Here is a 17,132-nt window from a genome sequence, read left to right on the forward strand (position 1 = left end):
GCTGTGTAGCTCCCTGTGTGTAAAGAAACAAAAGAATTGCAGATGAAAACGCGTTACCAAGAGTGACCGAGCAGGTCTGCGAAGGAGTCAAAAGGAGCTTGTGGAAGTGAGCAGCACAGTCACTAAGGGGACAGTGCTGAGCGTAAGCAGCAGATTCCGTAGAGCAGAACAAAGAGTTTGTCAGTCGGAAGCCGCATTTAAAGAATTTCCAGCATTGTGGTGTAATGGGTAAGCCTCCCCCGCACTGCTGGAATTCCATATGGGCGCCAGTTTGAATGCTGCCTGCTCCACTCCACTCCAGCTCCCTGCTGATGCGCCTGGATAAGCAGCACAAGATGGCCCAAGTCCCTGGGTCCCTGCATCCACGTGGGAGACCCTGCGGATCCTGGCTCCTGGCTTCAGAGGTGCCCAGCTCCAGCCGTTGCAGCAATTTGGGGAGTGAACCAGTAGATGGAAGTTTCTGTGTCTCTCTTTTTCCCTCCTCTCTCTGTAACTCAGCCTTTCAAATAAATAAAAGATATCTTAAAAAAAAAAAAATTCCTAGAATGTAGCTCAGAGAAGAGGACATGAAAATACAGGAGGAGGGCCAAGAAATGTGGAAGATAAGGTCGAGTAGTCTGAAAAAGACCTGGCGGCCCCCAGGCTCAAGACCTCAGAGGCGTCCATGCGGTAAGCTGCTGCTGGGACTGTCAGGACCACAGGGTGTTCAGGCACTGGCAGAGAGGCCTGGGGAAGCAGGCAGTGCCTAGAGTTTTCAGATCAGCAGCTTTTCTGGAGGACACATTCTTGTCTTTGATCCCTTTACGTCTTTCCTCTCAGGCCATCCTGTTTGTTTGTTTTTGTTGTTGTTGTCGTCTTGGTTTTGGTTTTAATTTGAAAAGCGGAGCCAGCAGAGAGGGAGAGGAGACTAGAGAGAAGGGAGAGCAAGTCCGTCCATCTGCTGATTCGCTCCCAAATGGCTTCCGCAGCCTGATCTGGACCATGAATGCCATCTGGTCTCCCACGTGCGTGAAGGGCCCGAATACTTGGGTCACCATCTGCTGCCTTCCCAGTCACATTTGCAGGGAGCTGGATCAGAATTAGAGTAGTGCGGATGCAAACCAGCACTCCCACAAGGGGTGCCAGTGTCCCAGGCAGCAACTTAATCTGCTGTGCCAAAATGCCAGTCGCTCAGGGCATCTTTTTTTTTTTTTTTTGGACAGGCGAGTTAGCCAGAGAGACAGAGAGAGAGTTATAGACAGTGAGAGAGAGACAGAGAGAAAGGTCTTCCTTCCTTTGATTCAGTCCCCTAATGGCCGCCACGACCGGCGCTGTGCTGATGCGAAGCCAGGAGCCGGGTGCTTCCTCCTGGTCTCCCTTGCGGGTGCAGGGACCCAAGCACTTGGGCCATCCTCCACTGTCAGGACATCCTTTTGCAATACAAGGTATAAATGGGAGAAGAAAGCGTGATCAGAAAAGGGAGGGAATGTGTGTAAATCCAAACCAGTGATTCTCAATCATTGTGATTTTATACTGGGGGGACATTTGACAATGTCTGAGACCTTTTGGATATCAGCTGTGAGGGTGCAACTGGCATGTAGCAGGTAGAGGGGAGGATGCTGCTAAACACCTTGTACACACAGCAGCTGTCCCAGGCACATAGCATTATCCTCATCAAAATGTCAGTAGTGGCCAGAATGAGAATCCTTGATGGAAACAGAAATTACCTCTGTAAAGTAACAACCTGCCAGCCCCTCTGTGCCGTCTCTTAATAGTGTCTAATGCAAAGGGTTAGAAGGTAAGCCAGGGAGCCGGCACTGTGGTGCGGTGGGTAGAACCACTGCCTGCAATGCCAGCATCCCGCATAGGCACCAGTTCGTGTCCCAGGGTTGCTCCACCTCCAGTTAGTTCCCTGCTAATGGCCTATGAAAAGCACAGGAGGATGGCCGAAGTGCTTGGGTCCAGCCACGTGGGAGACCCAGATGGAGTTCCTGACTCCTTGCTTCAGCCTCACTCAGTCCTGGCTGTTGCAACCGCTTGGGGAGAGAACCAACCAATGGAGGATCTTTCTCTGTGTGTGTATGTCTCTCTCTCTCTCTAAATCTTTAAAAAAGAAGAAAAACCAGAAATCAGTGGATGCCAAGAGAATAGTATGAATACCAGATCTTAGAATACATGTAAGACATACTTTAAAAAAGAATTATTGGGGCAGGCATTGTGGCTCAGTGGGTTAACCTGTCACTTGGGACACCCACCTCCTATAAAGGAGTGCCTGGGTTCAGTCCCCGGCTCTGGCTCCTAATTCCAGCTTCCTTCTATTGTGCCCCTTGGGAGGCAGCAGGTAATGACTCAAATAATTCTCTGTGTCTTCTTTCCGTCCCTCTGCTTTTCAAATAAATAAAAGTAAGTGAATAAAAAAGATTTTTTTAGGTCAGCGCCACGGCTCAATAGGCTAATCCTCTGCCTGCGGCGCCGGAGTGACACCAATTAGAAGGCAGGAGTCAGGAGCTTCTTCTGGGCCTCCCACATGGATGCACGGGCTCAAGGACTTGGGCCATCTTCCACTGCTTTCCCAGGCCACAGCAGAGAGCAGCCAGGACTCAAACTGGTGCCCATATGGGATGCCGGCACTGCAGACTGAGGCTTTAACCTGCTGCACCAAGACTTTTAAAGTATTAATGCTTTGGGGTAGGAGGTTAAAATATTGATAAAAGCTTTATGCTTTAAGTAAAATGTACATGAGAAAATTGAAAAAAGTTTCAGTTTCTATAACAATAGAAATAATTTATAAATTTCAAACCAGTTGGAAAAACTGGAATAAGAAAAAGAAAAGAGCCAGCACCCAACAAAAATCTAAAAAACAAAGTCAGTCTCACAAAAAGGAGGAAAAGAAACTTAGCAAAGGGAAGATGAACAGAAGTTGAAAAGTGTACGTAATTGTAAATGTGAATAGACTAAACTTTTCCTGCTAAAGAACAGGAAATGTGAGGTTGAATGGAAATGAGACAAAACAGCTGTGTTGTCCTTCCGAGAATCCCGCCCACAACAGAAGATGCAGAAAGGTTTAAAAATAGAGAATGAACAAAGATCTGTTGGGCAGTTACCTCAATTACTTCTCTTGGTTATTGATAGTTAAGACTGAAAATATCCATTTAGAGAATACTTGAACAGCGTAATGAACAGCTTACCGAAGCACACGCATGTTCACAAACGTGAACCCTGAGGCAAGCCTCAGTGGTGCCCGAGAGAGCGTGTGCACCTGCTCTCTGAGCATCGGTGAAGTCTGTCACAGGAAGAGCAATTGAGAATGTCCTTCATCTCCAAACGGCTGCATTAATGACCACGGCAAACTTCCGTCATCCACATCTTACAGGCGAGAACGTGTGACTCAGCAGCCACCCTCTTGGGCATTTATCTCAGAGAAGGGAAAACTTCCCATAAAAACCTATTTGCCGCGCCGGCATACCGGGTTCTAGTCCCAGTCGGGGCACCGGATTCTGTCCCGGTTGCCCCTCTTCCAGGCCAGCTCTCTGCTATGGCCCAAGTGCTTGGGCCCTGCACCACATGGAAGACCAGGAGAAGCACCTGGCTCCTGCCTTCAGATAAGCATGGTGCACCGGCTGCAGCACGGCGACCATTGGAGGGTGAACCAATGGCAAAGGAAGACCTTTCTCTCCCTCTCTCTCTCTCACTGTCCACTCTGCCTGTCAAAAATAAAAAAATTAAAATTAAAAAAAAAAAAAACCTATATGCCAGAGTTCATAGCAGTCACCCTAGATTTTTTTTTTTTTTAAAGATTTATTTTATTTATTTGAAAGAGTTACACAGAGAGAGGAGAGGCAGAGAGAGAGAAGTCTTCTATCCGATGGTTCACTCCCCAATTGGCTGCAATGGTGGAGCTGTGCCGATCTGAAGCCAAGAGCCAGGAGCCTCCTCCAGGTCTCCCATTTGGGCACAGGGGCCCAAGGACTTGGGCCATCCTCCACTGCTTTCTCAGGCCTCAGCAGAGAGCTGGATGGGAAGTGGAGTAGCCAGGTCTCTAACTGGTGCCCATGTGAGATGCCGGCACTTCAGGCCAGGGTGTTAACCCACTGTGCCACAGTGCTGGCCCCTACCCTAGATGTTTGTCTTGTTCTTTAAAAAAAAAAAAAAAAAAAAAAGATTTATTTGACAGAATGATGGAAAGAGAGAGAATCTTCCATCTGCTGGTTCACTGTCCAGATGACTTCAACAGCCAGGGCTGGGCCAGGCTGAAGCCAGGAACCTGGAACTCCATCTGAGTCTCCCACATGGGTGGCAGGGGCCCAAGGATTTGGGCATCTTTCTCTGCTTTCTGGGGTGCATTAACATAGAGGCAGATTGGAAACAAAGTATCCGGGACTCAAGCCGACACTTGGAACTGATACTTTGATATGGATGCCAGCATCTCAAGTCCTGGTTTAACCCACTGCAGCCCAGCGCCCGCCTCCGCCCAGATGTTTTCATCATTCAGTGTCTGACAACAGAATAGGCGGTGCTGAGGAGAAATGGCCAGTCCTATTAGGGCTGTCCAAAAGCTTGTGGGAAATGGAATTAAAAGATAAGCTTAGGGGGCTGGCACCATGCGCAGAAGGTTAATCCTCCGCCTGCGGTGCCGGCATCCCATATGGGCACCAGTTCTAGTCCCGGCTACTCCCCTTCCAGTCCAGCTCTGCTTTGGCCTGGGAAAGCAGTAGAAGATGGCCCAAGTCCTTGGGCCCCTGCACCCACGTGGGAGACCCAGAAGAAGCTTCTGGCTCCTGGCTTTGCAGCGGCGCAGCTCGGGCCATTGTGGCCATCTAGGGAGTGAGCCAATGGAAGGAAAACCTTTCTGTCTCTCCCTCTCACTATATGTAACTCTATCTCTCAAATAAATAAATAAATAAAATCTTTAAAAAATGAATTAAAAAAAAGATAAGCTTAGAAGTAAGTATTTGGCCTTAGTGGTTAAAGCTACTGGTTGGGACACCTGTATCCACTCTATAGAAGTGCCTAGGTTTAGGCCGGCGCCGTGGCTTACTAGGCTAATCCTCCACCTTGCGGCGCCGGCACACCAGGTTCTAGTCCTGGTCGGGGCACCAGATTCTGTCCTGGTTGCCCCTCTTCCAGGCCAGCTCTCTGCTGTGGCCAGGGAGTGCAGTGGAGGATGGCCCAAGTGCTTGGGCCCTGCACCCCATGGGAGACCAGGATAAGTACCTGGCTCCTGCCATCAGATCAGTGCGGTGCACTGGCCGCAGCGCGCCAACAGCGGCGGCCATTGGAGGGTGAACCAATGGCAAAGGAAGACCTTTCTCTCTGTCTCTCTCTCTCACTGTCCACTCTGCCTGTCAAAAAATAAAAATTAAAATTAAAAAAAAAAAAAAAAAAAAAAAAAGAAGTGCCTAGGTTTAAGTGCCAGCTCTGCTCCCACACCCTGGGAGGCTGCAGGTGATGCTCAAGTTCTGGGAGACCTGGATGGGATGTTTTTAAGAAAACAAAAGTATTTTGGTACAAAAAAATGCTGAAATCCATTTTTATGGTTTTTTATAATAATTTTCCATTTCTTGAAAATCTCTTGTGTGGTTCCACATATTTATAACATTTTTTAAATGGTACGTAAATTTTGAAATGACGGGATGTTAGAAATGGAGGACAGAGATTGTTTTTTTGTTGGTTTTTGTTTGTTTGTTTGTTTTTTGACAGAGTGGACAGTAAGAGAGAGAGACAGAGAGAAGGGTCTTCCTTCCGTTGGTTCACCCTCCAATGGCCACCGCGCTGTGGCCTGCGCACCATGCTGATCCAAAGGCAGGAGCCAGGTGCTTCTCCTGGTCTCCCATGGGGTGCAGGGCCCAAGCACTTGGGCCATCCTCCACTGCAGTCCCGGGCCACAGCAGAGAGCTGGCCTGGAAGAGGGGCAACCGGGACAGAATCCGGCACCCCGACCGGGACTAGAACCCGGTGTGCCGGCGCCGCAGGTGGAGGATTAGCCTAGTGAGCCGCGGCGCTGGCCAGGGGTTGCTGTTCTGGAGGAAGGGACTGGGATGGAGGCCAAGCGTCCCAGGTGATAGATTGTGTAGAACTCAGACCACAAGGGCCAGCGTTGTGGTGTAGCTGATTAAGCCACTGCCTGGGATACCAGTATACCATGTGGGTGCCCGTAAGAGTCCCGGCTGCTCCACTCCCGATCCAGCTCCCTGCTGTGGCCTGGGTAAGCAGCACAAGGTGGCCCACGTGCTTGGGCCCCTGCCACCCATGACCTAAATGGAGTTCCAGGCTCCTGGCTTTGGTGTAGCCCAGTCCTGGCTGTTACAGCCATTTGAGGAGTGAACCTGTGGATAGAAGATCTGTGTCTCCCTCGTCTCTGTACCTTTGCCTTTCAAATAAATAAGTCCTTTTTTTAAAGAACTCGGAACACAGCACAGGTCGTGGTTGTGATGTGTTGTGGTTCTGCAAACTGTTATCTTTGGGGGAGACGTGGCCCACGGAGGAGCTGTGGCTTTTGTTTGTTTTGTTGGTTGGTTTGTATTATACTTATTTGAGAGACAGATAGCTGCTACCTACTGGTTCAGTCCTCAGATGTCCACAACAGCTGAGGGTTGAAACTGGGAGCTGGGAGCTCTACCCAGGTCTCCTGCCTGGGTGGCAGATAAAGTAAATTGAGTCCACACTGCTGACTCCCAGAATCTGCATGAGCAGGAAAACAGAGCTGGGAATCAAACCCAGGCACTCCAGCGTGAGACATAGGCATCTTAACTACTAGGCCAAATGCCTGGTCCACTTAAAAAATTAAATTAAAAAAACCTGCTTTATTAAGAGATAATTCTCGTTACCATACAGTTCAGATGTGTGATGTGTATTATGCGGTGATTTTTAGTATATCCACAGAGTCATGGGCTATCAGTACAATCAGTTCTACAATATTTTCACCACCATAAAAAACCTGAATTCCCTATTTTTTTTAAAATTTTGGGATATTTCCATTTTACTTGAAAGGCAAAGAGACAGAAACAGATTATCTTCCATCTGCTGGAGCACTCCCTAAATGCATGTAACAGCCAAGGTTGGGCCAGGCTGAAACCTAGAACCCAGAGCTCAGTCTGGATCTTCCACGTGGACCCAGTTACTTGGGCCACTTTCTGTCTTCCAGGGTGTACATTGGCAAGAGGCTCAAACCGGGAGCAGAGCCGAGACTCAAACGCAGGCCCTGACTCTAGTGCCTGTTCTCACCAGCATTATTCATGGTAGTCAAAGAGTGGACTGACCCCAGTTTCTATCAGCTGATGAATTAGTAAAGCAGTATTGGGAAATTCCTATGTTGCATATTACTTGGCAATGAAAGTAATGCAGATAGAGCTGACACGTGCCAGGACATGGGTGCACTTTGGAAATATTGTGCTAAGTCGAAGCAGCCTGTCACAAAAGAGCACCTACCATCTGAGGCCATTTCTGTGAGCGTCCAGAATAGGCAAATCCATGCAGATAGCAGGTGGGTGGTTGCCAGAGTTAGGCCTTCTTAGCTGTCCCAAAGACCTTTTTTTTCCTGTCTGGTTATTATAGCATAATTCATGCTAGTGAGTTCCTAGTTAACACAGGGCCACTTCATCTCCTGTCTGTGTCTCTGGTAAGTGGAGTCCTGAGATTCCAGCCGCTGCCCCACCTCTACGCCCTTTTTGTCCGCACCGCAGTGGGGGGGGGGGGGGCTCTGCTTGTTGCCGCGGCCTGAGCCTGGTCTCCCCCCCAGCCCAGCTGCAGCTCCAGCAGGCGGCGCTGCAGCAGCAGCAGCAGCAGCAGCAGCAGCAGCAGTTCCAGCAGCAGCAGGCGGCGCTGCAGCAGCAGCAGCAGCAGCAGCAGCAGCAGTTCCAGGCGCAGCAGAGCGCCATGCAGCAGCAGTTCCAGGCCGTGGTGCAGCAGCAGCAGCAGCAGCTCCAGCAGCAGCAGCAGCAGCAGCAGCACCTGATCAAGTTACATCATCAGAACCAGCAGCAGGTACCTGGGCCCCCTCCACCGTGCTGAGCCTGGGGCAGCCTCTGCGGGGCCAGGCAGGAGATACAAGGTCCTGTGACAGCGCCCAGTCAGGTCCGGGGTATCTGGCTGCGGACGCGCTGTGTGCTGACAGGGCTGTGAGCGGTTCATGCAAGAGTTCACGGAAGCAGGCAGTGAGAGCCTGGGGATCCGTGAACCAAGCTGCTCCGTCTCCGTCTCAGTGGCTCTTGGAGGGTCCCTTCCCAGAGGTTGCTGAGTCTTCAGCCCCACTCGTCCTCTCTTCCTGAAGGAGGACATCGCTGACACGGACCATCCCTTTGAGGCACAGACTGATGACCCCTGGTAATCCTAGCCTCGCTGGGGAGGCTTCAGATGTCCAGTTGCCCGAGCTGGTGGCTTCCCTGGGCTGCGTCGTACTGTGCCTTCTACGTACTTTCCCTGAACCATCCCAGGGATGTGTCCTCGAGGGCGCAGAGCCCTTCTGTGGCAGGTGCTCTCCTCCCCACGTGAAAGGTCAGCCCAGGCAGCCCTCCTTGGAGGCTGTAGTGGTGTCCCACTGGGCTTCCGGGGCAGAGCTGGCACCCCAGAGGCCGGCAGAAGGTAACTGAGGCCGGCGACGCGGCTCAATAGGCTAATCCTCCGCCTGTGGCGCCGGCACACCGGGTTCTAGTCCCGGTCGGGGCACCGATCCTGTCCCAGTTGCCCCTCTTCCAGGCCAGCTCTCTGTTGTGGCCAGGGAGTGCAGTGGAGGATGGCCCAAGTGCTTGGGCCCTGCACCCCATGGGAGACCAGGATAAGCACCTGGCTCCTGCCATCAGAACAGCGCGGTGCGCCGGCCACAGCGTGCCTACCGCGGCGGCCATTGGAGGGTGAACCAGCGGCAAAGGAAGACCTTTCTCCCTGTCTGTCTGTCTGTCTCTCTCTCTCTCATTCTCTCACTGTCCACTCTGCCTGTCAAAAAATAAAAGAAAAGAAAAAGAAAAAAAGAAGGTAACCGAGCGCTCCCTGTGTCTCCAGATACAGCAGCAGCAGCAGCAGTTGCAGCGGATGGCACAGCTGCAGTTGCAGCAGCAGCAGCAGCAGCAGCAACAGCAGGCTTTGCAGGCCCAGCCGCCAATGCAGCAGCCTCAGCCTCCCCCCTCTCAGAGCCTTCCCCAGCAGCTGCAGCAAATGCATCACCCACAGCACCACCAGCCACCGCCACAGGCCCAGCAGCCACCAGTTGCTCAGAACCAACCATCACAGCTCCCACCACAGTCCCAGCCCCAGCCTTTGGTGTCCCAGGCTCAAGCCCTCCCTGGACAGATGCTGTACGCCCAGCAGCAGCTGAAGTTTGTGAGTATCACGCCCCGTGGGGAGGCGCACGCAGCTTCTCTCGTGTCCTGTGCAGCAGTGTCCGAGGTGCTTCAACCGTAGTTACCACGTCCATTCCTTTGAGCAGAAGGCCTCGGCAGCCCAACGCTACCCCACATCCAGCCCTGTGGCACGGCTCCGGGAGAGCCCCTGCATTGCAGGAACTGCTCTTGCACTCTGCTTGGGCTGGTTCGGGCAGTGTCTGAGAGCACCCGCACCCGGTGATTGATAGCATGGAAGGGCGTGGCGGCTCCAGTGTGTGTCCACAGTGCCGTGCTGGCGCTCAGAGGCACGTGCTAAGCCACGATCTCGGAGACCTTGGATTTCCATACTTTTGAGGGAGGTAATCATATATACAATCCTGTTGTCTCCAGCCTCACTGTGTCTCTGCACAAAGTCAGTGGCATTTATACAGAGGACAGAGTGTTGCCACCAGGAGGGAGGTAGCTGGGTCAAGGCACCACGTGGGCATCTTTTTGTCTTTTTGTGGCCTTTTTTATTTGTGATTTGTTGAGTGGAGTAGGGACAGGGACCACGCCAGAACCAAGTACAAGTAGAAGACCCCACAGAAGAAGGCTGGGGAGGTTTGTGAGAGGTTAAGTATAGTCACTTCCCTGTCCTGGGAGCCAGCCCCCCGGGCCCTGGGTCCTTATGTGTTCTGTTGAGATTAGATCTAATGGCTTAGAGGTGGCACCTGTGTGGGCTTGGCCTGAGCCTACCTTGTCTCTCGAGGTTTCTCCACGCAGTGGTCCCACAGTGGCCTGCTTTCCTGCCCGGCTCACCCCTCTAGCTGTGGCTGCTGCTGGCTGGCCAGCTGGCCCTGGTTACCGTCAAGGAGTCGAAGCTCTGAGCAGGGTTCTCTGTGAGCGTGACCCAGAGGACAAGTGGCCTGGGCTGTGTGCTTGGCTTTGGAAGCTGTCTCTTGTGGGTGCTGGTGGTGACATGTATGTGGGGGTCTCCTGGGGGAGGGCCATGTGGCTTCTTGCCAGCTTTGGATGAGGTGCAGCTGTACCCTGCTCACCCAGAGCAGGGTAGGTTTGGGACGTTTCTGGTGGACTTACCGAATCACGCAGCCAGTGAGGTGACATGGCCTGCAAAGTCAAGAAGATTCATCCTTGTCTCAAGAAAAGCTCCATTTTAGAAGTCATGTGTGCTCTGTTCACTGTCCCAGGTAGCTCCAAATTGCATTCTCTCTTCCTCTCTTAAGGTCCGAGCCCCGATGGTGGTGCAGCAGCCGCAGGTGCAGCCCCAGGTGCCACAAGTGCAGCCCCAGGTGCCGCAGCAGACAGCGGTGCCGACAGCTCAGGCTGCCCAGATGGTGGCTCCTGGAGTCCAGGTGAGGGCCTTGGGAGCCAAGGGCATCTGTAGTAGCTAGTGGGTGCGTGTCCACCCGCACAGGGAGCTCTGCGGCAAGGGCCCTGGTCGTGTTGGGCTGAGTTGGTCAAGCGTGGGCTTCCTCTTCATTTACTCTGCAAGAGACCCTCAGGATCCTCGGGGTAACCCACTTCATCAAGCCTGGGACCCCCCAAGCTGTGCAGGGCAAGTCGTCCCCCTTCCTCCGGTGTCCTTTGGCATCCCTGTTCTCTGATACTCTGAGATTGTGCCTCGGTGCAGAGCGTGCCACAGTTTCCTCCTCACCTCAGCTTCGCTGTGGGCGTCTAACTTCAGAGCTGGCTGGGGCAGGGGTCTCTAGAAACCAAGAGGAGGCTGGGAGTGGGGCCCTCGTGCTCAGCAGCAGGGGTAGGAGTGTCCTGGTGCTTGTCCTGCGCTGTGGGACTTCGGGGCGGCGCAGGGAGAAGTGTGCGCCCTCCCTCATCACCACGTCAGTTCACGCCCTTTCTCTGCCTGCTGATGGCTTTGGGGCGCAGGAGGTCTGGCTGGCCAAGGGTAGGGTTTCCGGGTCCCCAGGACTCCTCTGACAGTCCCGCCTCACCCTGGTGCAGGGTGTGGCTGTCAGGGAAACACTCCTGATCCTGACTCAGAGGAGCCAGGATGTGCCAGTTTGTGTGGGCAGCCTGTTGCTGCATCCCAGGCCACATCTGGTACTTCTGCTTCTGCTGTGCTTTGCTGCTGTCACGAGGGCATCAGCTGTGTTCCTGCACCTGCTGGTTCACCTGCTGGGTGAGTGGTGCTGTGTGTCAGGCCCTTCCGGATACGGTGTGCTCTGTTAGTGTGCGGCATCAGCACAGTGGGCAGAGGGCTCAGTACGAGTCCCTCTCAGTCCCCACCACCCGTGTCAGTCCTCTGCTGCTGAGGGCAGCATGGCGACCGAGGCCAACTGAGGGGTTCGGTGCCGCTGAGCTGACCTAGCAGCCTGGGCCCAGGGCTCCCATGTCACCTGCTTCCTCAGAGGTGGCCTTGTGCAAAACACCCCCACGGACTCCACGTTTGTGGCTGCCGGGGCTGACCGCCCGTGGGACAAGGTTAGAGTCTGTCTGCCACCCCCAGTGTCTGGGACCTGCCTCCTCTTGGTCTCCATGCAGAGAAAGCACGTGGCGTGTGTGCAGATCCAGCTCGGTGGCGGCATGCAGTGACCCTCTGCCCTTGCTCTTCACGACCCTCCCTCCACATCCAGAGCAGCAGATAAGGAGACTTCTGCTCCTGAGGTCAGGTGCAGCAGGGAAGAGAGAACTAGAGCTCCCCTCTGATCCCGCTCCTCGAAGTTGGAGAGCAGGCAGCCGTGGGACAGCCCACACTCAGCTGCCATGGGCCCCTGTTCTGCTGATGTCCTGGCTTCCAGCTCTAGGTGGTGTGCGCCCTGGAGCTCCCCTGGCTCCTCACCCCTGCTGCCCACGCAGTCCCCACTGTTGAACCCTGCTCAGGTGCTGCTCTTCCTGCAAGGTGGTCACCGCTGGCTCCTGGTGGGAGCCCCAGTCCAGCCGGCGTGGGGGCCTGGTCCTGGGTACCCATCACCATCGCTGGTTTACCTTCCTGCCACCCTGGAGAGCTGGTGGCCAGTGACGCTAAGGCGGGACCTTTGGGTGAGGACCATGGTGGCTGGCCACCACTTTGTTTCCTGATGGATTTGCTGTTTGGCAGGGAGGGACCGCCTCCAGTTTTTCAAGGACCACTGTCACCTGCCTGCAGCACCATAGGACGAGTGTGGCCAGGTGGTGGGACTGCTCAGGGCAGGCAGCAAAGCGCGCCTCCTACGTTCTCAAAGCCCAGAGAAGGATGTGCCTCCGTGGTGTGCCTTTCAGTGTGGCGGTGACCCTTGGCTCCTGGCCTCTCATTCTGCTGCTTTTCTCTGCACCCATGGTCTTGCTCTGCTGCTGGTTTCCAGGAGGCTGGCCGGCCCCCTGCGTTGTCCTGGAGACGGTGGTCCTGGCTGTGGCTAGGTGGCTTGTGGGCAAGAAGCTCCTTAAAGGGACAGCTTTGGATTTCAGGCCTGCCTTTGAAACCCAGTTGGCGGCCGGCGCCGCGGCTCACTAGGCTAATCCTCCACCTTACGGCGCTGGCACACCGGGTTCTAGTCCCAGTCGGGGCGCCGGAATCTGTCCCGGTTGCCCCTCTTCCAGGCCTGCTCTCTGCTATGGTCCGGGAAGGCAGTGGAGGATGGCCCAAGTGCTTGGGCCCTGCACCCCATGGGAGACCAGGAGAAGCACCTGGCTCCTGCCATCGGATCAGCGCGGTGCGCCAGTGCAGCGTGCCGGCCGCGGCGGCCATTGGGGGGTGAACCGACGGCAAAGGAAGACCTTTCTCTCTGTCTCTCTCTCACTGTCCACTCTACCTGTCAAAAAAAAAAAAAAAGAAAAAAAGAAAAAAGAAAAAAAGAAACCCAGTTGGCTTGGCGGACGAGGCAAGGTTTTAGAACTGTGCTGTAGAAACCCTGAGAGACGTGTGGTGGCTGTGGAAAATAAGAGTGCACACGTAGGGCAGGCGTTGTGGTACGGCACTTAAGCTACCACTTGGGATGCCTGCATCCCATGTCACAGTGCTGGTTCAAGTCCCGGCTGCTCTGTTTCCAATCCTGCTTCCTGGTAATGCATCTAGGAGCCAGTGGATGAGGGCCTGCCACCCACATGGAGACTTGGATGGAGCTCCTTGCTCCTGGCTTTAGTCTGGCCCACCCCTGGCTATTGAGGTCATTTGGAGAATGAACCAACAGATGGAAGATCGATCTCTCTCTCTCTCTCTCCCTCCCCCACCCTCCTCCCCCTCTCCCCCTCCTCTTCCCTCTCCTCCCTCCCTCCCCCTACCTTTTGTGTAGATGGAAATAAATAAAAAACAAACATTAGAAAATGTGAAGATGCGGAATTTGGCATTGTGGCGCAGTGAGCTAAGCTGTCGCCTGTGATGCCTGCATCCCATATGTGAGTGCTGGTTTGAGTGGCGGCTGTTCTGCTTCTGATCCGACTCCCTGCTAATGTGTTTGGGAGAGCAGCAGAGGATGGCCCTTGGTCCCTTGCCACCCTTGTGGGAGACCTGGATGAAGCTCAGGACTTCTGGCTTTGGCCTGGACCAGTCCAGGTCATTGTGGCCATTTGGGGGAGTGAGCTAGCAAATAGAAGCTCTCAGATTAATTCTTATTCTCTCCCTCTCTCTCCTCTGCCCCACCTCCACCCCCATGAATAAATGAATCTTTAAAAACAAACAAAGAAAAAATGCAAGGAAATGTCAGTGAGAGGAGTATCCCAGTGGGGTAGGAAGTTTGCTTGCTTTAGGGTTCCCTCATGTCACCGAGGTCATACCATCCATAAGGTCTTACATGCGGTGTCTTCCCTGTTACTGTAGCAATGGGGTGTGTGTCATCAGAAAGCCTTTTTTGCCCAGAAAGGAACATTCCTCTGTGAGTGTCTCCGGTTGTCCTTAGTGACCTTCTTGGTCTTAGATTTTATTTCCAGTTTTTTTGCTGTCACCAGTTACATATCTGCTGTGTGGCTGAGTTCTTGGTTATTTCCCAAAGCTGCAGAGGTGAGTCCCAGGGCCGCCTTGAGAGTCAGCCAGTCCTGTGAGCAGGACACCAGGGGCACAGAGCGGGGCTCCTCACTTGACCTCAGAGCCCAGGAACCGCGGGAGCACTGCCTGCCGTGGAGTGGGCCAGCCATTCTGTGAGAACGATGCTAGGACTGGGGGCGCTGCAGCAGGCAGCCCTCCTGGAGCGGAACAGAGGCACCGGCAGGGTGGGATTGTTTCAGGACGGGGGCTGGCCCTGGGCTGTGGACGCGTCCCCACAGTGGGATTTTGGACCAACGACTTCTCTTTGTGCCCTTACAGCCTGGTTGAGTTTGTCTCCCATTTCGACATTCCCTGTGCTTTTGTCGTAGAACCTGCTGTTCTGCAGTACAGACGCTTCACCCTAATCTGCAGGTTACTGAGTTGTCCTCAGAGACAGACGTCCACTGTGGGCCTGCGTGTGGCAGAGCTGATGTGTGATTGTTGTCAGTGCCGGCCCGCAGGACCCCTGTGTGTGCGCCGGCCGTGGCTCCTCTGCGGCAGTTGGCTGGGAAGTGGTAGAATGCCGTCCCTTGCCGGCTCCTGGCGGGCATGCCCGGCGCTCGTCTGCCTGTGTGTGCACTGTCCTCCGAGGTTGCAGTTAAGAGAGAATGAGCTTTGCTTCCAGGAGTTGTGCTTGAAGAAGTCAGTGGCCAATCAGGCTTCAGCTTTTCTTTCCTCGTTACTACTGCCTTCTGGGAAGACATGTGCTGCTCTCACAGCCCCGCGTCCCTGCAGGCCGCCTCCCGGCCGGAAGGCACACCATCAAGTGTCCTGAGTGCAGCAGCAGGGGCCCACGGCACCTCCCCTCGCCGCCCGCCACGCCCCCTCTGCTTTCTGCCCACTCCCAGTGTGGACGGGCTCCCCAGAGAAGCTGCTCCCCTGAAGCGTGCCGTGGCGGGCGCTGGGCTCTTCGGGACCGGGTGTGACACAGCCTATGCCGCCAGGACTGCTTGCTTGCCACGTCCCCAGGAAGGTCCCTCTTAGCCTGGCCGCTGTGTGTTCTGATTGGCCTCTGCTACTGCTGTGGCAGCCCCAGCTAGCAGGGCGCTCTGGCTTTGGAGCCTTGGCCCTGGCTGCCGTCACTGCATGGACGTGGTGGCCAGCAGCACTGCCTGATCTGGGGCCTGGCTTACGCCTCCTGGACTCGGGATTTTGTGTTTTCCATGGGTCAGTCCCTTTGTTCCCAGCGCTGTCATTTTGTCGTGGTTTGTGGCAGTGCTAAATGGACACAGGCCCTGCTCTCCAGGGACCTGGCTTAGAATCCATCCCCCACCTCAGCCCCGAGCAAGGGTGGCCAGGCCCACACCACGGCAGTGCTCAGCCTGCCTTGCTGCCTTTGTAGTTCAAGAAGAGGAGTCCTGGCCCATGCCAAAGTGCTGCTTGTCCCTGCAGGCCTCCTGCGGGCGGAGGCCCAGGCTTCTTCCCCTCTGCGTTTAGTGTACAAGGAAACTCTGGTAGGTACCCGGACAGCAGCCTCAGAGGCCTGGAGGATGGGGGTGGCTTGCAGTCTGCCTCTGTGAGGGAGATTCCGGAATGGGCCTGTGGACCTCGCCTTCTGTTTCAGTGATGGTCAGCCTTTCTCATGGCAAGCTTTGTTGACGAGTCTTCTTTAGAGGTTTGTCCCCCAGAAGTGCCATCCCCTGTCCTTAAAGTCGGATTCTGTGGGCCCTGGGATTGTGATGGGCGCACAGCTCAAGGCGGAATTCAGGACAGCGCACCCAGGAGTGGCCAGTTAGGATAGAAGGGTCTGGAAGCAGCACCGAGGGTGACTCTCCTAGACCGCTGATGCCGTGGGCCTGCGCTCGTTGGCCAGAACTGTCCTGATGCTGGGGGCCTTGCCCTGGCGCACACACCCTCTCCACCTGCCCGCACGCTGCGTCTCTTGTCACAATCACCTTGTCTGTTGTCCCTCTGTCCTCAAAGATGATCACCGAAGCCTTGGCCCAAGGCGGGATGCATGTAAGAGCCCGGTTCCCACTCACCTCCGCAGTGTCTGCCGTCCCGGCGAGCTCCATTCCTTTGGGCAGACAGCCCACGGCACAGGTATTTATGGGACTGCGGACAGGGCTCGGCTGGGAGCTTGGGGTCCCCTGAGAGCCTTTGTAAAGCGCACCTGTCATCTCCGGTGACTGCTTCACGGTGGCTTTCAGAGTGCCCAACCAAGTCGTCCCTCTGGGATAAGGCCAGGCCCAGCGTGTGCCCCCGAGGGGATGTGAGTAAATGGGATGCGATCAGGTGAACCCTGTCACGCCGCTGTCCTGTTCCTGGTAAAATAGGACAAAAGCCAAGCAAACAGCGGGCTTCCTAGAGCCGGGTTGTCTGGTACCGTGTGGCTGCCTCCATTTAAATTGCTGAAAATGGAGAAAACTGCCCAGTTCCTTGGTTGCACCCGTTACAGATGTGGGGCTGGGCTGCTGCATAGGGAAGCTCGTGGCGTCCGTGCTGGACAGCACAGGCCGCAGCCCTGGCCGCAGGTTGTGCTGTGTGCACTGGGCTAGGGCTTGCTGTGTGGGGTGTGGAGCGTACTGCACACATGTGCACACACGACTTCCCAGGCAGGCGTCGACTTCTGTGTGCGTTACATTCTGCAGGGCTGTCGTTACCCTGTGAGGTTGGGCGGCATCCGAAGTCTTGCTTTAACACGTAGTGATCACATGGAGGCCGTGTGCTGGGCACTGTTCTGAGACTGAGGGGAAAACGGGGCTCGAGTTCTCACCCCAGGCTTGGCACGTTTCTCGGCTGTTGTGGAAACCTCAGACGTGCCAGAAGACTCACGGTTCAGTTTCTGTTGGAGGGGAGGCACATCTGCAGTCCTGGCAGGCACGGACCCTGTGCCTCCCCAAGGGCACCGGTGTGGAGCCACCACTCAGCCTGCGAGCTGG

General features: G+C 54.7%; 1 protein-coding gene and 1 long non-coding RNA gene across 9 annotated transcripts in view; both read left to right on the forward strand.

Annotated features, from left to right (window-relative positions):
- Nucleotides 1–17,132, forward strand: part of MED15 (mediator complex subunit 15) — a 76,759-nt gene that overhangs the window by 50,827 nt on the left and 8,800 nt on the right. For 5 of the 8 annotated variants that reach the window (XM_062182591.1, XM_062182588.1, XM_062182589.1 and 2 more), the window contains 4 exons: nucleotides 7,718–7,962; nucleotides 8,977–9,294; nucleotides 10,520–10,648; nucleotides 16,174–16,293. In XM_062182591.1, the coding sequence (XP_062038575.1) occupies nucleotides 7,718–7,962; nucleotides 8,977–9,294; nucleotides 10,520–10,648; nucleotides 16,174–16,293 (812 nt within the window). The remainder of the gene's footprint in view (nucleotides 1–7,717; nucleotides 7,963–8,976; nucleotides 9,295–10,519; nucleotides 10,649–16,173; nucleotides 16,294–17,132) is intronic. The other 3 variants (XM_062182594.1, XM_062182590.1, XM_062182592.1) reach the window with 1 other exon arrangement.
- On the forward strand, nucleotides 4,656–6,742 carry LOC133752168 (uncharacterized). The gene is made up of 2 exons (XR_009864894.1): nucleotides 4,656–4,993; nucleotides 5,969–6,742. It is a non-coding gene; the product is annotated as an uncharacterized LOC133752168 (long non-coding RNA).

The sequence above is a fragment of the Lepus europaeus genome, chromosome 23 (genome assembly GCF_033115175.1).
Source record: "Lepus europaeus isolate LE1 chromosome 23, mLepTim1.pri, whole genome shotgun sequence".
NCBI classification, from domain to species: Eukaryota; Metazoa; Chordata; class Mammalia; order Lagomorpha; family Leporidae; genus Lepus; species Lepus europaeus.